At 34.7% G+C, this 22,765-nt stretch overlaps 2 protein-coding genes across 2 annotated transcripts in view; one reads left to right on the forward strand and one right to left on the reverse strand.

Annotated features, from left to right (window-relative positions):
- LOC149773784 (ATP-dependent zinc metalloprotease YME1 homolog) overlaps positions 1 to 22,765 on the reverse strand; it is an 85,757-nt gene that overhangs the window by 18,675 nt on the left and 44,317 nt on the right. The window contains exons 9-15 of the mRNA XM_089946006.1: positions 20,540 to 20,692; positions 18,046 to 18,178; positions 12,315 to 12,377; positions 11,032 to 11,144; positions 8,717 to 8,761; positions 4,373 to 4,483; positions 2,216 to 2,367 (exon numbers count right to left, since the gene is read on the reverse strand). Of these exons, the coding sequence (XP_089802132.1) occupies positions 2,216 to 2,367; positions 4,373 to 4,483; positions 8,717 to 8,761; positions 11,032 to 11,144; positions 12,315 to 12,377; positions 18,046 to 18,178; positions 20,540 to 20,692 (770 nt within the window). The remainder of the gene's footprint in view (positions 1 to 2,215; positions 2,368 to 4,372; positions 4,484 to 8,716; positions 8,762 to 11,031; positions 11,145 to 12,314; positions 12,378 to 18,045; positions 18,179 to 20,539; positions 20,693 to 22,765) is intronic.
- LOC149773785 (uncharacterized) lies at positions 5,207 to 8,677 on the forward strand (the record flags this gene model as incomplete). The annotated part of the gene is made up of 2 exons (XM_089945995.1): positions 5,207 to 5,884; positions 8,618 to 8,677. Coding segments are annotated over 2 exons (738 nt in total), but the record flags the coding sequence as incomplete, so codon positions are not given.

Genomic DNA, 22,765 nt, shown 5'->3' on the forward strand with positions numbered 1-22,765 from the left:
CATGTACCATGCGCAAGTGCAAGTTTCACAAAAGAGGGAATATTCCTAGTTTAACCGCAACAACCATTTTTTATATATTAAAATAATGATCATAATAGTATTACACTGGCATGGCCCGCTATGACATTTTACCCCATATCACTGTATAAAGAATCGATGAATCTTGGCTAGCGAAGATAGGGCTTTGTATTCTTTCGCAGTTGAGGCTAATGAAAGAAAACTTTTATGTACATAAAAGTGAATGTTTCATTGGTTAAATCTGCTGATCTGATGTTAGAAAGGAAGTAAATTGGAATTATAAGGATTAAATGATCATGGGTGGGTATTTATTGATGTGCAAATTTTACCTAATCACTCACAAAGTTTACATAAAGTCCTTTGGACTTTATTTACTTTGTGAGTGATTAGGTAAAATGTACACATCAATAAATACCCAACCACGATCATTTAATCCTACATTAAATCTGTCGATTGTGAAACAGGTCCAACTGCAGACATGCCAACACTATCAAGATCTTCTCAGTAAGGTTTGACAAATATTGAGTATGGTTTAATAAAACATTATGAACTGCACTGTCAACTTGGAAAATGTGCATTTGGAAAGCTCAGAACTAAGATCTTATGCAGTGAAGGCAAGTATCATGTTGAACTAACAAGTTTGTAAAGTACAGTTAGACCTCGGACCTTTTAGAAACCACAGTTCCAGACTACATGGAATTCTAAAACTTCTTCCTAGATCTTTCAAACTGAAAGATCTTTTGATTTCTTTCTCATTGTCTTGACACAATGGCAATCACCTCTCCTACCAGCAGACATACTCAAATCGATGTGTCCAATAAATATCACTGATACATGTCCAATAAATGTAATTCATGTGTCCAATCAAATATAATTCATAGTGTCCAATACAAGTATTCATACATGTCCAATAAATGTAATTCATGTGTCCAATAAATATAATTCATACATGTCAAATAAATGCATTCATGCATATCCAAAAACTATATTTCATACATTTCCTACTTTTTTCTAAAAACCTGAGAATTCATTAATTGATATTTCTGTTATGCTATCACTGCTTGAACTTTTACAAGGGACTGATATCAATGCTTGAAATTTACATGGGGCTGATATCACTGCATGAACTTTACAAGGGGCTGATATCAGTCCTTGAACTTTACAGGGGGTTGATATCACTGCATGAACTTTACAGGGGCTGATATCACTACCTGAATTTTACAAGGGGCTGATATCCCTCCTTGAACTTTACAGGGGGTTGATATCAATGCATGAACTTTACAGGGGGCTGATATCACTGTTTGAACTTTACAAAGGAATGATTGTCCATTTAGTCTTCAATGTTTTTGTTTGCTCAACAAAATATCTAGAAAATGCTATAGGCAACAATTGATCATACAAGTATTCTCAGATTGAAGTATTCTCCTCCTCTGAACAACTCCACTGAATCTAATATGAAAATCTAGATCTGGACCAAACCCTGACAAGGCAATATCCTGATCTTGACCAAACCCTGGCAAGCCAATATCAATATCTGTACCAAACTCAGACAACCCAATATCCGGACCCAGACATAACCCAGACAAACCAATATCAATATCTGTACCAAACCCAGACAACCCAATATCCAGACCTGGACATAACCCAGACAAACCAATATCAATATCTGTACCAAACCCAGACAACCCAATATCCAGACCTGGACATAACCCAGACAAACCAATATCAAGATCTAGACCAAGCTCAGACAACCCAATATCCAGACCTGCACATAACCCAGGCATGCCAATATTCAGAGCTGGAAAAAAAACAGACAAGCCAATATCCGGACTTAACTGCACTGATTACATTTTCTGCTACTATACCATATGTCTGTAATTTAAGGTCATTTAATTAAGATTTACAGAAAAATAGTAAAGGCTGAAAAGTGTGCAATCGTTTCTCAAGAAAGAACACTGTATAGAAACCATGAAATCCACAGAAATAGACAGACCACAAAAACAGGAGAATTCACACTACCTAACAAAGGATATATCACAGCTGTTTCCACTCTTTCAGCTCACAAATATATGATACTCTACCCTCTTTCCACTACTTGGACCAACATTTTAAAAATATATCCTTGCCAAGGCAAGGTCATGTACAAATCTTTATATAAATAAATATATGAATGAATGAATATAATAGATTTACGTACATGACCCAACGACATTCCTCTTGGTATGATTGTCACTTTGTGGATAGGCAATGCATCTTTGGTAAAGTAGGCCACAATTGCATGACCAGCTTCATGATATGCTGTGGTCCAGTTAACTTTCTGATCGCTGATTTTTGACATTTTGGCTGGACCTGGAAAGGAACACAGTAGAATTTTATAATCTATACTTATGGTATATTCACTATTTTTGGGGGGAGGTATTAATTTTTTAAAAATGTTATTGTGGCTACAAATCATGCAACAAAGACTCCAGAAACAATTTTGTGGATTTTATTGTTGTCGTTAACGCCATTTTTTTCAGTATACGATAGGCTATACATGGTGGGCAGGAGGAAAAATCTAGGAAAACCCCATTAAGAACCACCAACCCATGTGAAGCTACTGACAAGCTTACCCACATTAGCTGAGCCAGAGTCTCGAACCCATGTGGACAGAGATGTGATGGCAGTGATCAGTAAAGACAAGCGCTTTAAACCACAAAGCCACCTGGGGCCCCTCATCTTTGAATAGAACAGAATGTATATCTTGTTAAAAACAATATAATGAATTAATACTGCGATATCTATATCACTATATTCTTACCCTGATATACTAATATTCAATACTGTGCTTATCCTGATATAATAATATTCAATACTGTTCTTACCCTGATATACTAATATTCAATACTGTTCTTACTATGATATACTGGTATTCAATACTGTTCTTAACCTGATATACTAATATTCAATACTGTTCTTACCCTGATATACTAATATTCAATACTGTTCTCACAATGATATACTAATATTCAATACTGTTCTTACCCTGATATACTAATATTCAATACTGTTCTTACTATGATATACTGGTAATCAATACTGTTTTTACTATGATATACTGGCATTCAATACTGTTCTTAACCTGATATACTAATATTCAATACTGTTCTTACCCTGATATACTAATATTCAATACTGTTCTCACAATGATATACTAATATTCAATACTGTTCTTACCCTGATATACTAATATTCAATACTGTTCTTACTATGATATACTGGTATTCAATACTGTTCTTAACCTGATATACTAATATTCAATACTGTTCTTACCCTGATATTCTAATATTCAATACTGTTCTCACAATGATATACTAATATTCAATACTGTTCTTACTATGATATACTGGTATTCAACACTGTTCTTAATCTGATATACTAATATTCAATACTGTCCTTACCCTGATATACTAATATTCAATACTGTTCCTACCCTGATATACTAATATTCAATACTGTTCTTACCCTGATATTCTAATATTCAATACTGTTCTTACTATGATATACTAATATTCAATACTGTTCTTACCCTGATACTGTTCTTACCCTGATATACTAATATTCAATACTGTTCTTACCCTGATATTCTAATATTCAGTACTGTTCTTACCCTGATATACTGGTATTCAATATTATCATGTACCACTACTTTACCACTATAGCTACTAGTATTATCTGGAATTAGTCCACCACGATTTGCGACACTTTAAATTCATTTATTTTCATAGGCATTCACTTCTTGGTTCTGGGCAATAATGGCATAATAAATTTAAGGGATGCAGAAAGGATGCTATTGTTTCCACACCGGGATCATTTTTCATTGGGTCTTTAAATTCAGGCTTTGTGGCAATTCAGGTTGCATTTGGGTGCAAATTATGTGATCAGATACAACTGAGTAGCTTCATCGATTAATTCACACTATGGAATGGAACGATATGACTACAATAGATGTAACAAGAAATTTAAATTAGAAAGAAATGAAAACAATGACCACTGATGGCTAGAATTTTTAGGACGTGAGAAAAGAACAAAATTTTCTGGAAGAACTTTAACTTACCTGTTAAGACTTTGTTCTGGGCAAACTCCATCTTGAAATAATCTAACTGGACTACACACTTGCCCATTATGACTTTGTCTTGGGGGAACACCATATGGTAATTATCTACTAATTAGGTACACACTTACCCATTATGACTTGGTCTTGGGCAAACTCCAAGCGGGAATTATCTACTAATTATGTGCACACTTACCCATTATGACTTTGTCTAGGGCAAACTCCAAGTGGGAATTATCTACTAATTAGATACACACTTACCCATTATGACTTTGTCTCGGGCAAACTCCAAGTGGGAATCATCTACTAACTCAGCTCCATCTTTGGCTGCTTTTAAAGCTGCTTGGTTTACCAGATTCTCTATATCTGCTCCTAAAGATTTACAAATAGCATAAATTAATATTCTTTTCTATACTGATACATCCATTTATACTTGCACTAGTACTTATACTCATACTATCACTTATACTACCACTTGTACTATCACTTACATTCATACAATCACTTATACTCATACTATCACTTATACTTGATTGCTTGTACTACCATTTATACTCATACTGTCACGTATACTCATACTGTCACTTATACTCATATTGTCACTTATAATCATACTACCACTTATACTCATACCGTCACTTACTCATACTGTCACTTATACTCATACTACCACTTATACTCATACTGTCACTTATACTCATACTACCACTTATACTCATACTGTCACTTATACTCATACTACCACTTATAATCATACTACCACTTATACTCATACTGTCACTTATACTTGATCGCTTGTACTACCATTTATACTCATACTGTCACTTATACTCATACTGTCACTTATACTCATACTGTCACTTATACTCATACTACCACTTATAATCATACTACCACTTATACTCATACTGTCACTTACACTACCACTCATAATATCTCTTATACTTATACTATCACTTATACTTGCACTATCACTTATACACTCATTTACAATTGCATTACCAATTATACTATCACATATACTCTTACTGTCACTTATACTCATACTATACTCATATTATCACTTATACTTGCACTACCAATTATACTGTCACTTATACTTGCACTACCACTTATACTTGCACTACCACTTATACTGTCACTTATACTTGCACTACCACTTATACTGTCACTTATACTTGCACTACCAATTATACTGTCACTTATACTTGCACTACCACTTATACTGTCACTTGTACTTGCACTACCACTTATACTTGCACTACCAATTATACTGTCACTTATACTTGCATTACCACTTATACTGTCACTTATACTTGCATTACCACTTATACTTGCACTACCAATTATACTGTCACTTATACTTGCACTACCACTTATACTGTCACTTATACTTGCATTACCACTTATACTGTCACTTATACTTGCATTACCACTTATACTTGCACTACCACTTATACTGTCACTTATACTTGCACTACCACTCATACTATCACTTATACTTGCACTACCACATATACTATCACTTATACTTGCATTACCAATTATACTGTCACTTATACTTGCACTACCACTTATACTGTCACTTATACTTGCACTACCAATTATACTTGCACTACCAATTATACTTGCATTACCAATTATACTTGCATTACCAATTATACTGTCACTTATACTTGCACTACCAATTATACTGTCACTTATACTTGCACTACCACTTATACTGTCACTTATACTTGCACTACCAATTATACTTGCACTACCAATTATACTGTCACTTATACTTGCATTACCACTTATACTGTCACTTATACTTGCATTACCACTTATACTGTCACTTATACTTGCATTACCACTTATACTTGCACTACCACTTATACTGTCACTTATACTTGCACTACCACTTATACTTGCACTATCACTTATACTTGCACTACCAATTATACTGTCACTTATACTTGCACTACCACTTATACTGTCACTTATACTTGCACTACCACTTATACTTGCACTATCACTTATACTTGCACTACCAATTATACTGTCACTTATACTTGCACTACCAATTATACTGTCACTTATACTTGCACTACCACATATACTTATACTATCACTAATACTTGCACTATCCCATTTATACATGTACTATCACTATAGCCATATGATTAATTATAATTGTATGATCACTTATACTACTAAATATACTTGTACAATCACTAGGCACAGATGTGAGTAAGACAAATTATGCAAATTTAACAGACATATTCAGACCTGCATGACAAATAGCAATGAATGATCTTTGAGGGATGGTATGGACAGAGTTACCTCAGGTTACTGGAAGGAAAATTCCTGGCTATTCCTTCACTATATGAAATGCCCACCCCTCCAACCAAATTGTAACATACAAAACAAGCAATGTCAAATGATAAGCCTGCTTCAAATAGTTTAGTGAACTTAAGTGGTTAGCTACCATCCCTAGGGCTTATTACAGAAGAATTATTTTAATTATTTTTAATGCACTTAAGTGGCTAGACCCCCCTCCATGATGAGATAATTACTGTTGTCTTCCAGGGTATATACAGGCAACAAGTACCACCATGCATTTAACCTTGCTTATTTCAAAAATGTTGGGTATGTGAGATTTTTTTAATAGTTTACAATATTTAACTAAATCCGAAGCATATACACTTATATAAACTAAAATGCTAATGATTCGAAAATGTTACAAAGTGATGTTGAAAACAGCATCACACACACACACAAATACACATATGGATGTTTATTTTGTAAGTGCCCATTTAAGATTTATCATAACAATTAGAACTGTACAAAACTTGTTCCTTTTCTTTATTTTTGTTCTTGAATCATTTTTTTAAATAATCACAAAACATCACAACGCTTCTGTAAATTTTGTTTCAGTGTTTTGTTCTTGCCTCATTTTTGTAAATATCCACAAACATCACAAAGCTTCTGTAAATTTTGTTTCAGTGTTTTGTTCTTGCTTTATTTTTGTAAATATCTGCAAACATAACAAAGCTTCTGTAAATTTTGTTTCAGTGTTTTGTTCTTGCTTCATTTTTGTAAATATCCGCAAACATCACAAAGCTTCTGTAAATTTTGTTTCAGTGTTTTATTCTTGCCTCATTTTTGTAAATATCCGCAAACTTAACAAAGCTTCTGTAATTAATTACGTTTTAGTGTTTTCATCTTGCCTCATTTGTGCAATCAACCAATGCAGCTATATGCCATTCAAAAAGGATTCGGTAAATTCCAAACAATAAATTCAAATCAGTAAATTCCAAACAGTAAATTCCAAAAGCCCTTGTGCTTGTTTCATACCAGTTTCGCACTATAACAGAGATCCTGAAAGAACTGCATTTGCTAGATATGTCTTGTAAATCTAAGAGTCTGACAGGCACATACTCTGACTAATGGACATCAGTCAGAGTGTATTTAGAATTTCATTAAATCAATTGTTTTTCATTTATTTATATAATGAACTGTGTAAGAACACTGAAAAGAAAATTAAATGATCTAAGTCCAATTTACAGACTATTTCTTTGTCAGACAATCAGGAAAGATGTCACCAACTAAGCTTAAAACAAGGGTGACTCAGTCTTTATTTACACATTGTCTCTTTGTTACACAATCAATAGGTGCCACCAAATAAGCTTTTGATACAAGACTGACTTGATCCTGTTTACATGTTGTTTCTTTGTCAGACAATCAACTGAGGTGCCAACAAATAAGCTTTTAATACAAAAAAACTGACTTGGTCCTGTTTACATGTTTCTTTGTCACACACTCAACTGAGGTGCCACCAAATAAGCTTTTGATACAAAACTGATTTGGTCCTGTTTACATGTTGTTTCTTTGTCAGACAATCAAATGAAGTTCCACCAAATAAGCTTTTAATATGAAAATGACTTGGTCCTGTTTACATCTCAATTCTTTGCGAGACAATAGAGGTGTCACCAAATAAGCTTTTAATACAAAACTGACTTGGTCCTGTTTACATGTTGTTTCTTTGTCAGACAATCAAATGAAGTTCCACCAAATAAGCTTTTAATATGAAAATGACTTGGTCCTGTTCACATGTTGTTTCTTTGTCAGACAATCAATTGAAGTGCCACCAAATAAGCTTTTAATATGAAACTGACTTGGTCTTGTTTACATCTCAATTTTTTGCAAGACAATAGAGGTGTCACCAAATAAGCTTAAAACATGGTCATGTTGACAAACTGTTTCTTTGTTAGACAACCAACAGAGGTGATGACAAATATGCATGTTTTGATTCATTTTTTCCCCAGTTGCTTAAAGCCACTATAACCACAAATTCATAGTGGCCCAGTGGTTAGTATGCCAGACTCACATGTGAAAGGTGGCAAGTTTGAATCCCAGCTTTGGTCTGCTACCTCGTGCATGGCACTTTACTCCAATTGCCTTGGCACTAAATAACCTACATACCCTCAAATGTTATAACTCATTTAATAAACTCAATTTTAGGCAATATCTGAAACTAACAGCTTTAAAAATGTGTATCAAGTAATTATTCTGGGTGAGTAAAATTAAAATAATGACAAACCACCACAACTTAGCTCCTACCTGTAAAACCGGTAGTTCCCTGTGCAAATTTGTCAATATCAACTCCTGAAATGAAAAAGACAAATAAAATAAGTAAATACACCTCAAATTCAAATGAAAAGACAAAACAAGTAAATACAACTCGAAGTCATATGAAAAAGACATAAAATAAGTAAATACAACCCAATTTGTGTAAGTAAAACATTTATGCCATAACTGTCAAACTGTCCTTTAAGTTGTGCAAGTGATGTTTTGAATACATTCCATGGTGGAAAACAAGCGTTCCACAGAATATGGCATCACACTTGTAAAAGGCATTTTGGTGATGCTGGGAAGACACCTGGAATTCAGGGTCTGTACAAGGCATTATGATGACACTGGGAAGACACCTGAAATTCCAGCATAATGGGGTCTGTACAAAGCATTATGATAGACTGAGACAGGTATGGGCTACAATCTTTTCCTCCGAGACCATTGGACTGAGACAAGCATGGGCTACCATATTTTCCTTTTCCTCAGAGTCCATTGGACTGAGACAGGTATGGGCTACAATCTTTTCCTTTTCCTCCGAGTCTAATGGACTGAGACAGGTATGGGATACAATCTATGCAACAGGAATTCTCTCCCAAATAGAACACACTCAGATTTTTTAAACACAACTTATAAATTAGGATGGAGTGGAGTATCCTAAGTATGTATTGGCCAGCCATTATGAATGTGTATTACAAAGAATCTCTTCATGTAAAATGACTTCCCTTCATTATTTTATGATAAATTATAAATGGGGTGTATAGCATGCAATTTTAGCATTGAAGGAAAATTCTATTGCTAAAAGAAAAAGAAAATGTAATGATTGGAAGTTTGTCTGATTGCTTAAGTTAACTGTTGTAATCTTGTTTACAGCTGGTAAATATGCTCAAATGAGCTAATGTTTTTAAGCACATAATGCAATTTCTGACTTTAAATAAATTTGTCTATTAGTGTGATTGTCAATTTCTCATCTGCTTCATCTGCCAGTTTGAATGCTGCAGGAAAACGCTAGAAACATCCATAATATTTCAGCCTTTAATACTTTATACCGATTTCCATAAAACCTGTTTCAAAAACTGCACTCCCTTTATCAGTCACTTAATTTGTAGAACCAGCTGACCAAACTGAAAGTGACTTCTATGGTGCAGATGACAAAAAATTAAATGATGTTGCTTCTGCTGGCCCTATGAATGCAAACTTAACAGCTGGCTTGCATTTTCTCATTAGTTACAACATCTGGCTTACATTTTCTCATTAGTTACAACAGCTGGCTTGCATTTTCTCATTGGTTACAACACCTGGCTTGCATTTTCTCATTGGTTACAACAGCTGGCTTGCATTTTCTCACTAGTTACAACAGCTGGCTTGCATTTTCTCATTAGTTACAACAGCTGGCTTGCATTTTCTCATTAATTATAACAGCTGGCTTGCATTTTCTCATTAGTTACAATAGCTGGCTTGCATTTTCTCATTAGTTACAACAGTTTCTTTCCTTCTGCTATTCTATTTTGGTTAATAATGTTCATTTTTGCACTATCCATGTTCTTCTTGCATACTATGCAAAGAACTGTGTTTCAAAGTCACAACTTTTATCAGCTACTTTAAGTTGTTGTCTTGCAGTCAACTTTTGCTGACTGTGAATTTTCCAGGCCTTTTGCAATGATCACCTGTTAATAAGCCATCCATGCTTAGCAAAAACACGTTAAGTTAATTAGTGTGTTAATTACATTAACTATGCACAATCCGATTACTTGCCATGGATTTTGATCATGGCCAAATGGCTAGCAGATGATGGAAAAATCACTGTACTCCAATCCTTGCACAACATAAAATAAATTACTCTAAAGCAAATATTTCAATCACATTTTATTTTTAAGCAAAATCCCCCAAATTCAAGGTCTTTCAATGACCTAGAAGAAGCCTTGAAATGAGGTGTTCATTTCTCAATGACTTTTAATGGCCTTGATAACCAGGCTCGAGTTATTGTGACCTTAGCCTTTGTAAAATCAAAAGGTGCCTTTCTTATCTCAAATACAATCCATTACTATAACTTTATCCCGAGTCAATGTAAAGTTCTACAAAATACACCTTGTTTTTCTCATTGCAATACATAGTATTTATTGTTTTCTTATCACATTTGGATGAGTATATCTTGGTGGGGAAACAACTCTGTTGAGCTTTAATATTAATTATCTGGTATTTCCAAGTGAAATGCATAAAATGATTTTAAAAATGCAAGTCTCAACATACAGTATAACTGAAATGTAACTAAATAATTGTCAATTCTCTCCCATTGTTCCACAAACCTGGAGCTGCCATAACTTTACTCAGGTAGTAGGTTAAAATCTCCTTTCTTCCCTTCAAGTCTGGCATGTACACCTGAACCTCGACATCAAATCTTCCTGGTCGTAACAAGGCCCTGTCAGATAAGAATACACACATTTTTAGATAATTCAACAGCTCATGGGCAAAACACACAAATGAGAGCAAAAAGATAGATACAATGATGTAATGAAAAAAGGAAACAGTCATACGAATGATCAAAATGAGAAACAAGAGTAATGGTGAGAAATTTGCAAATATAAATATACTCCAACTTTTTCCCACAAATATCCTATGATGAAGACGAGTCTACAATCAAAATAAAGGCATAAATCTTTTTAAAATAGTGTGCAAATAAAATGACTGAGGAACATCAATTCACAAAAATTATAGTTCTATCATACACTGCATCCAGTTTTAAGCCAAAAAGGGCAACAACTTGTACCAAATCAAGGAAGCATAATTTTTTTTAAATATTTGCATTTTTAAATGCCAATCATAATAATGTACCCAATTTCAATGCATTCCATAAAACACTGCCTGCCAAGTTGCATTCACAGCTTTATGGCATTCAGCTGTGGAACAACACAGGTAGTCATTAAAATATCAAAAGGCTGATGTGGTCTTGATATCGCTCACCTGATTTATGTAACTTTAAGGCTGATTTTGTCTTGATATCGCTCACTGTTTTATGTAACTTTATGGCTTATTTGTGGCCCAGTGGACTAAAAGCTATTGATTTATTTGCACTGAATGTCAGATGCTGGACCATATTAGAGGCTTATTTGTGGCCCAGTGGGCTAAAAACTATTGAATTATTTGCACAGAATGACAGATGCTGGACCATATTAGAGGCTTATTTGTGGCCCGGTGGGTAAAAACTGTGGAACTAGTTGCACTAAAGAAATTGTCTTACACTGCTCAAGGGAAATGACTTTAACCAAATATAGTGGAAGCAGAATGATTTGTAGACAATCCACAGTTTCAGGCAATAATCCCATTATTTACCAAGTTTCCATGGAATCCGTCCAAATCTGAGGGACTAGATGCAGCTGTGCAGGAGTGAAGGATGGAAAAAAATACTGAATAATAAGAATTATTGGTTCTTAAAACTTTTCTATGAGTGTGAAAATAAATGGACAATAAAATCATGTTCTTTTTTACCTTTTACAGGAATGACAACAATGTGGCAAAATCTATATGCGAAGAGCTGTTCAACAATAGCAGATTGACTGGATAAATAAATTTTGATGACAAAAAGACTTACTTGTCCAAGTTCCCTTTCTTGTTTGTAGCCCCTATAACAATAATGCCTTCATTCTGTGTAAACCTGGAAGTAAAAATATTAAACGTAATAAAAGCTGGTCAAGACTCACCTGATCATCAAAAAACATACCTGTAATATCACCTGACCTTCCATCAAAAAACATACCTGCAAGATCACCTGACCTTCCATCAAAAAACATACTTGCAATATCACCTGACCTTCCATCAAAAAACATACCTGCAATATCACCTGACCTTCCATCAAAAAACATACCTGCAATATCACCTGACCTTCCATCAAAAAACACCTGTAATATCACCTGACCTTCCATCAAAAAACATACCTGCAATATCACCTGACCTTCCATCAAAAAACATACCTGCAATATCACCTGACCTTCCATCAAAAAACATACCTGTAATATCACCTGACCTTCCATCAAAAAACATACCTGTAATATCACCTGACCTTCCATCAAAAAACATACCTGTAATATCACCTGACCTTCCATCAAAAAACATACCTGTAATATCACCTGACCTTCCATCAAAAAACATACCTGTAATATCACCTGACCTTCCATCAAAAAACATACCTGTAATATCACCTGACCTTCCATCAAAAAACATACCTGTAATATCACCTGACCTTCCACATAGCGGTACTCCCCAAGATATGTAAACTGTGACATACGTAAACTTGCAGACACGTAATGAACTGTAAGCACGTGCAAATATTGCTTTTTGATCTTCAAATCGAGTGCACCTGCAGTATATAGTTCTGCTTCTCCTCTTTTGTACATGTGTAAATCATTTCTGTTTCGTTTTTCATAATCTTAAGGACTTTTACTGTGTTTTGTTCAAGTTACCCTTCACCATGATGTCAAAACCACAAAAAGTCTAATAAAATTCAATTTACGTCAAAACCTGACATACACTAAGGTCCCAGGAATGTAACCCTTATGTATGCTGGGAGTACCTGTACCTAAATGTGGTCTCTAATACACCTGCACATGATCAAACAGTCAAAAATCACCTGACCTGCCTGAATGTTGTCTGTAATACACCTGCATGTGATTATGCACAGTCACAAGTCACCTGACTTTCAAGAAAGACACCTGAATGTGGTCATATATAAGTGGCTGCAGGCAGAAACGTTTCATCAAGATATCCAAAAGGGATGAAAAGTTTTAGCACTGACACGGAAAATGATAGAATCAGAAATCTGTTCATGAAACATGAATATCCTCCCAATGAAGTGTCCAAAACTTACAGAAAAATGTAACCACTTTAAAGTGAAGTAACACAATCATTATTTCTGGTTAAAGTAACAGAAGTAAAAGCATGATTATACACTTGTTCCAAATTACTCTTCACTTTGTGGTATCAATGACATTTTATTTAAAGGTACCTGGAACGAAATGGACACAAAATCAAACAATGAAGTAAATTTGAACCATAATATCATATATAATTTAAAGTTACTGAATGAAACCATTTCAGCCATGTGTGATTCGTGTGATTCGGATTTTTAACATAGCTTTAACAATTTTTTAGTCATATGGCTACAATGTCTGCAAAGTGGCAGTTTATAGTGATGTTTAGCACTGGGGCATCATGCCACAGACATGTAGCATGATGTCCCACCCAGTCACATTATCCTGACACCAGGCCGACCAGTCCTAACACTAACCTCTTAATGCTGAGCGCCAAGTGAGGCAGCTGTTAGTACCATTTTTGTAAGTCTTGGGTATGACTGGGCCAGGGTTCGAACCCATAATATCACTTATAAAGTTACTGTTGTGACTCTATGGAACAGAAAAGAGAAAATCCAACAAGTTTAGTAAAATCAAAAATATATTTCCCAAGAATACAAAGCAATAATCAAAAGACACAGTATTGTGAATTAAATCCCAAAAAAGCCTAGATGTTCTATCACAGCTCCAAATATAGAATATTCAGAATGAATTCCAATAGTCCTGAACATCTTTATGACATAATCCAGAATGTCTTTGAACGAGTCCTCAATAATCCCAAGGCATTGTTTTAGTCCAAAATGCTGATGAGCACTTTACAATTCCAATGAAAAATTTAAATAAATAATTTGTCAAGAATAATATCTGAACACACCTACAAACTGCGAACACATTTCTAACGACTGAAATGAAACGGAAAATGAAAAATTTATTTATCAAGCCTCTGTATATACACACCTCACTTGACCCATGATGAAACAGATTTTTTAAAAAACTAATGCAAAATTATTTTAAAATTTTTCATCAAGTTTGCCTCCAAAACATTCTAAGCTTCTAAACAATGTTAAGCCTTGAACTCAAAATTGTAGTCAATATCTTTTTTTTAAAAAAAAATGACAATAGTCAGGTAGGCAAAAGTTCTAACATCAATCATGGACAAAGGTCAAACACACAATATAGATGTACATAACAGTTGCTGAGTGGAAACTAATCAAAGCTCAATTTCACATACTTTGAAGTTATTGAGTAGACACTATTTCAACCATAATATCGCATACATTTCAAAGTTACTGAGTGGAAACCATTTCAACCTTAATATCACATGCAGTTTAAAGTTATGGAGTGGCAAATATTTCAACAATAATACCAACCAGTGTTTAAAGTTACGGAATGAACACTATTTCAACCATAATATTACATACAATGTAATGTTACCAAGTGGAAACCATTTCAACCTGAATATCTCAAACAGTTTAAAGTTACCGAGTGGAAATCATTACAACCTGAATATCTCAAACAGTTTAAAGTTACCGAGTGGAAACCATTACAACCTGAATATCTCAAACAGTTTAAAGTTACTGAGTGGAAACAATTACAACCTGAACATCTCAAACAGTTTAAAGTTACAGATCAGAAACCAAGTGTTTAAAGAGCCTACCTATGCATACATGCCAACCCCAAGAGAGGTAGAAGTGTAAATTTTGCTAGTATGAGTAGCAACAAAGCGTAATCTGGGAAAAAAGTGTAATCTCTATATAACTAGTACCAATATTAGTACCCTACTTTGTTGAGGCTATGACATCATAGCTAATATAATACATGCCATTTTTTCAGTACACTATGAAAAATGTACATTCATGTGTTTACTACTAACCTGGATCTGCAGGTTAAAACTACTTGGCCATAATGGGCAAAGTCCAGGTGGATTAGAACCAGAATACAAAACACAAAACATACTGAAAAACTATTTACCATATTGTACCATTCACATACAAGCAAACCCCCCCAAAATGAACAGGTATAAACACTAAAAAGTGCATGACACACGTATAAGCCGACCCACAAATCTGAGACATCACAAGATCAATGAGGTAGGTTCTAAATGCATTTATTTAGGCAAACTTATATTAACAAAAATTACATGTATACTTATCTTGGGGTTGTCATGGATCATTTTTAAACTAAAATGATATAAACTTGTTTGAAAAGTAATTTATTTAATGTTTTCTTATTGTTTCTACCAAATTTAGATATGTGTATAATTTGATTGAACGATGACAAGAATTGAGCAATTGCGAGTTGTTGTAACACTACCTCTCCCATTTGACTCAACTGTTTGTTTATACATTATTGCATTGGACATTTTATATCAGTGCACCAGCAATTACATTTTTACTTTGCCATGAAATTGTAAATACCTAACTCATTAAAATGTGATCCCAGTATGACAACACAATGATCAACAACACATTTTAATTCAGCACTCATAATTAGGCTACTGAACACATTTACATAATGCGGCCCCTGCATGTACACTGTAGGTTTAAACACGCACTGAATGAAGTACATTCTGCTGAATGAAGTACATCCCTTGGAGTTGAATCATGGGAAGTTTCAGAAATAATGCTTCAAAAATTATGCATATACCGTAAATAGTGTGCTTTGATGTAAGCGACCTTACACCATACCTGTCAACTCTAAGGCTAGAAGGAAGAAAAAAAAACTCTGGATTTTTGGGGTTGCTCCACACCTACCTACCAATTGCATAATATCTCTCAATTTTTGCAGAGAACTTACGATTATTACATTATGTCTTCGATTTTCATTTCTCTTAAAAATTAAAAGTCCTACATAAATAGATATATTGCATGCCATCCATGGAAGCCACTTTCTGTTGTATTAAATGTGAATATTATTGTAATGAAATAATTACTTTACTCAAAAAATTTGCTTCTTCACTAAACAGAATATTAAGTTTAAACATTTACGTAAATTTGATTTTTTTTTACCTCTCCAACAATAAGACAAAAACAATAAAATAAACCAGAACAAAAAATAAACAACAACAATAATATTGTTGACAATTAATTTCAATCCCAAGAATAATCACTATGAATGCTGCAAGTTCATATGCTATAGCGCCATTCCCACCAAAGAAACTTACATGAGCGAACACCTGGCATTTTTATACCATATATACAAACGTTAATTACCATCATTAAATTAAAAGAAGGAATGAAAATACATACCATGCAGCATATGTGTCCTCAAAGAATGATGTTATGCACATTTTGCACTATGTAAATACTGTACATTATAGTTTAGCCTGGTCTCCTGGTTAATCTCATACCTACCCGCGAATTATGAAGTCTGTATTTACCTTTATTTTATTCTGTGCTAAAGAAATCAGAAATTATGCACATGAAGAAAAAAAATCAATCATAGTACTTTTATAACAGTCTAATAAGTGTCAGGTCACAGAAAGTGATTTTTTTTTACATGCATATGTCTTAAGACACAGAAAAAATATAAAAAATTTGAGTCCCAAGCTTTACAGCTGTTACAGTACTCAACAAAAAGACTTAAAAACTGTCAAGTGTAGACACTGACACATGGACAAAACACCCCCCCCATTCCTCCAGGCCTTTAATTTTCCCTAAATTATTCAGCTTCTATGCGCATATATATGGTATATTCCAGACTCACTTTAATTAGTCTTCATGTCTAAATTTTGCTGAGTGTTCGTGAAGATTATGAATTCTGCAATGAGCTTGAAGACGTACTCAACCTAAGTACTGTATTGCATCACTTTCATATTCTTCTTTCCAAATTGTGAAGCAGAGTCGATTTGTCCTTTTTTAGATTAGATATGTTTCAAAGTTTTTAAAAAAAACAACACCTGCTCTAGGAATTTTCATTCACAAGTCAAACCATAAAAGCCAATTTTGCAAAATATCTGGTGCCATTTTCTTTAAAAGTACAGACTGGTAACTTAACTAACTAGATAATCAATATAATGAATTTGTGAGGCAAAGTTTAATATTATAGAAACCCATCTGTTTTCTTGGTAAAGGGTCATATACAGTTGCTATAAACAGAAAATTGGGAAAGCATATGTAGATCAATGAAGGACAAATTAGTTCTTATGCTATTCTTACACAGCAGTCTTTCTTTTTATAATATTCTCAAATTTGTATGCAGAGTGGAATTAAAGAGATGATAATGTAAAAGGTGAACACATCTTTTTCTTGCTTTATTTTAATTTTATTTTTTTTAAAGTACTGGAAAAGCATAATCCATACACAGGCAAGCTTAGAACATAATTTGATGAAAAAAAGCATAATGATCATGCCAAAAGTGTAATAAGCTGGCATGTATGCATAAGTATGCCATACATTTGGATGGAGAGAAAGAAACATTATAACTCAAACTGAGGGGGCCCTGACGAGGACTGCTAAACTACATGATAATGTTTACCCATCCATTTCAGCCAGAAGCTGGTTGATGGTCTGGTTGGCATAGGGATGAATCTGTGAGCTGGTTCTCTTGGCTCCAACACTGTCAATCTCATCAATAAATATTACACAGGGAGATCTTGCCTTAGCTGCAGCTAGAAAAACCAAAATAATCATGTTTAGATGAACCAGTCTTAAGGGACCACCTGTGGGAATCCAAATGAAATGGACTCTAAAAACAGGTGGTTCTTTACAACAGATTTATGAGCATCTAAAGCCTCAAATATACAAAAAAGCAAATCAGGTGGTCTTTCAAAAGAGTTATTTAATCAGGTGGTCTTTTAAAAGAGTTGGTCTTTTAAGAGTTGGTAAAAAATTTATGTGCAATAACTCTGGGTTAAATTGTTTCCATATAATTTAAATTCTGAATATAAAAATTCTAAATTTTAGCTAACAACAAATATCCTGAAATTATCAAAATTTTGCACAAAATGAACAGCCTAAGTTACTTCAAATGGCATACAATGGAAGTAACAAAATACATATTGGCAGAAAATGAACAGCCTAAGTTACTTCAAATGGCATACAATGGAAGTAACAAAATACATATTGGCAGAAAATGAACAGCCTAAGTTACTTCAAATGGCATACAATGGAAGTAACAAAATACATATTGATACATTAAAAAAAATATCCATTCTTATGTCTGTGTATTTCTATCTATCTGTCTGTCTGTCCACATCACAAATAAATTATTTTATATTCCATTGACATCAAATTATCTTCTACTGGCAACAACCTGTAGTACAGTAAAACCAGTCTGGAAATACGACTCTTCTCCCAACAACAAAAAAATGACCTTAGGACAGCAGAACCAGTCTGGAAATACGACTCTTCTCCCAACAAAAAAAATGACCTTAGGACAGTAAAACCAGTCTGGAAATACGGCTCTTCTCCCCACAAAAAAAAATGACCTTAGGACAGTAAAACCAGTCTGGAAATATGACTCTTCTCCCAACAACAACAAAAAATGACCTTAGGACAGTAAAACCAGTCTGGAAATACGACTCCTCTCCCAACAACAAAAAAAATGACCTTAGGACAGGTGGTCTCTCAAAATGACCTTAGGACAGGTGGTCTCTCAAAATGATAGCCACATTTCATAAACAGGAAATGTTTCCTCAGACCAGAATGCCTTCCCCTAGAGCCTGCAAAACTGATCATAACACAGGCCAAACATTTGCATATATGTCCACTTTTTTGGCAGGCTGTATCTTGCTTACAATGCCTTTTTCAGCTTTTCCCTAGCTACCATTTTCTCAATTTTAAATTTCCTTTTCTTTCCTTCTCTATTGTAAATACAACAAGAAAAACAGTAAAAACAAAACATCAATAACAATAACAATTATAATACGCAGACAGAAGAACAAAGTGACTTCCAAGGCAAGACATTTAATGTGCTCTTTTGTGAGGATTATCATGACTTAGTACGATCTAGAAGGAAATGTTAACATACAGGCAGATGGACAAAAAAATCTGTCCTTACAGATGGATGGTCTTCTGCTATAGTGGTTTTTCACATCAGGTTTCACTGCATTTCTAGTTTTTAAAACAAAATGTTCTTCAAATCAAAGTAAGACCCAATTGATTGACACAAAGATGTAAATAGGTAATCCTTCAAATCAAAGTAGATTTAAGTGATTGACACTAAGATGTAAATAGGTAATCCTTCAAATCAAAGTAGATCTAAGTGACTGACACTAAGATGTAAATAGGTAATCCTTCAAATCAAAGTAGATCTAAGTGACTGACACTAAGATGTAAATAGGTAATCCTTCAAATCAAACTAGATCTAAGTGACTGACACTAAGATGTAAATAGGTAATCCTTCAAATCAAAGTAGATCTAAGTGACTGACACTAAGATTTAAACAAGCCATCCTTCAAATCAAAGTAGATCTAAGTGATTGACACTAAGATGTAAATAGGTAATCCTTCAACTCAAAGTAGATCTAAGTGACTGACACTAAGATTTAAACAAGTCATCCTTTGACTAAACATCACACATTTTCAGACAGATCATTCATCAGCTTCCTTTTTATCATGGTGTTAATCATCAAGGCAAATCAGTGAGGAGATGGCCAAAAGAGGACACCCTGTGCAGTAAACAGGACAGTGTATGTGACCATCTGTCACTATGTCCCTACTGAATTGAAATAAGTACTCATCTGTCATGTTGGTATAGTGTAGACAGGACCCCCTCTGTGCAGTAAACGGGGCAGTTTATGTGTCCATCTGTCATCCTATCAAAATAAAACTATGCACTGTGCAGTAAAAGAGATCATGTGACCTTCTGTCCATTTATACTGAAATAAGCACTCATCTGTCATGTTGGTACACAGCAGACAAGAAACAGTCTGAAATAAATCATTCATAATGTTAACAGACAAGCCTGCATATTTAACAAAGTACAGCAAATTCCCTACTGATTTTATCAGATTCTTTCACACTTCTTACCAAACATCTGTCGAACTCTTTTGGCTCCAAGTCCAACAAAAAGTTCATCAAATTCTGAACCCGCTGCATAGAAGAATGGAACTCCAGCCTCCCCTGCTACAGCCCTTGCGAGTAAGGTTTTACCTGTGCCAGGGGGACCAACTAATAACACACCTGTTAGAGAAAAGACAGTAATACTGATCAATAGTTTCTGAGACATAATTATGATCGTTAGGATATTACGCAAAGAACTAAATGAAGTGAATGGCATAAAGTCTTTAAGCAACAACTACATAGTTGCTGCTGTTGTTGTTGTAGGGTTTAACGCCATTTTTCAGCACACAATAGGCTAAACATGGCAGCCAGTATTAATGGTGGAGGAAGAACCCGGGAAAACCACAGTAAGAACCACAACTCATGAGAAGTTACTGGCAAGCTTTCTCACATACCCACATTCACTGAATCCGAGACTCGAACCCACGCAGACAGAGGTGAGATGGCAATGATCCCTAATAGTTAGTGCTTTATACCACTCGGCCAGTCAGGGCCCCAACAACTACATAGTAAAATTCCAATGAAAGATGTGTGTGTGATTAGGATATTTAATGTAGCATTAACACTATTTCAGTCATATCGCTACGATGTCTACAGTGTGGCAGTTTAGAGTAATGTCTAGCACTGGGCATCATGCCGCAGACATGTAGCATTATGTCCCACCCAGTCACATTATCCTGACACCAGGATGACCAGTCCTAACAATGAAAGATATTTCCTTCCCTAAATACATTGAGGTCAAGGGTCTATTTCATTTTAGCCAAAATGTATATTGGAGGGGCCATTCCTATGTTACTTTGACTCTTAAAGAAAGCTGCTGCCTTCAGGATTTGAGAAAAACTGATTTTAGAAGTAAACTATTTATCTGATAATACTTACCTTATTAGAATACATTAGGAGTACATCTAGTACCCCACAAATCATCCCCCTCCCTCCTTCTAAAAAATAAGTTTCTCTTCTTTAACAGCAAAAGTTCTAAACTGTTATACGAAGATGGAAGTCAGACAAGAGTGACCTCCCTTGATCTGCTATGATCAAGGTATTCTATGGCATTCATTTTCAGCTGGCTGATGAATATACAGTGATGGGGCCCAACCCCACTCAGCTGAATGGGGCCAAACCCCACTCACTTGAAAAGGACCAAACCATACTCACTTGAAAGAAGAACAGGAAGTAGGCACTCCTGCCAGATGTCATCCTAGTGCAATAAAAAGAGTGTTTAAGTAGCACATGTCCAGCTGCTGCATCATTCACATTCTTCCTGCAATTCCTAATAAACAAGTTAACAACGATTTATTTAGATGATTAATGTATTATATTTTACTTGTGACAATGGTAAAAATGGGTGCCTGAAGCTTCTGCTCAAACAACTCAAACAACATAGATCAACACCTTGTTGGTGTGCAATGCGTTCCCTTCCTCAAATGCCATATAATTTTACAGAAATCCCAAATGGGATCAATGCTTGTGGTAATCATGGGTAATCTTCTCCAAAACATTGACAAAATCAACAGACCAAAAATGTGAAAACCGAATTTTTCAATATCATATCAAAACCTTTCAGAAGTATAGGTGGGGGAAGGATCTCTTAAAAATGTGAAAACACACAAATCTAATCCCATGCTTCAATACACTTCATAATTAATGATAGACACATACACAATAAGCTCCTGTGCTTAGTCTACTCTATAACTCCAGTCATTTTGTTGCAATGGTTGCAGTCATTTGCACTCTGTATGACTCAATGCTTCCAGTCATTTGCATTCTGTATGACTCAACTGATGCATGGTAATTTGCATTCTGTATGACTCAATGCAGTCACTTGCATTCTGTATGACTCAATGGTTGCATGGTAATTTGCATTCTGTATGACTCAATGCTTGCAGTCCTTTGCATTCTGTACGACTCAATGGTTGCACAGTCATTTGTACTCTGTATGGTCATTTGCACTATCTATGACTCAATACCTGCAGTCACATTCATTCACTATGACTCACTGCCTGCAGTCATATGCATTCTGTATGACTCACTGACTGCAGTCATTTCTATATGACTCAATACCTGCAGTCATATGCATTATATATGACTGAATGCCAGCACAGTCATAGGCATTATATATAACTCAATACCTGCAGTCGGATGCATTCTGTATGACTCAGTGCCTGCAGTCATTTGCATTCTGTATGACTCGAT

This window comes from Sinohyriopsis cumingii, unplaced genomic scaffold (genome assembly GCF_028554795.1).
Source record: "Sinohyriopsis cumingii isolate HCF-2022 unplaced genomic scaffold, ASM2855479v2 utg000555l, whole genome shotgun sequence".
Taxonomy (NCBI): domain Eukaryota; kingdom Metazoa; phylum Mollusca; class Bivalvia; order Unionida; family Unionidae; genus Sinohyriopsis; species Sinohyriopsis cumingii.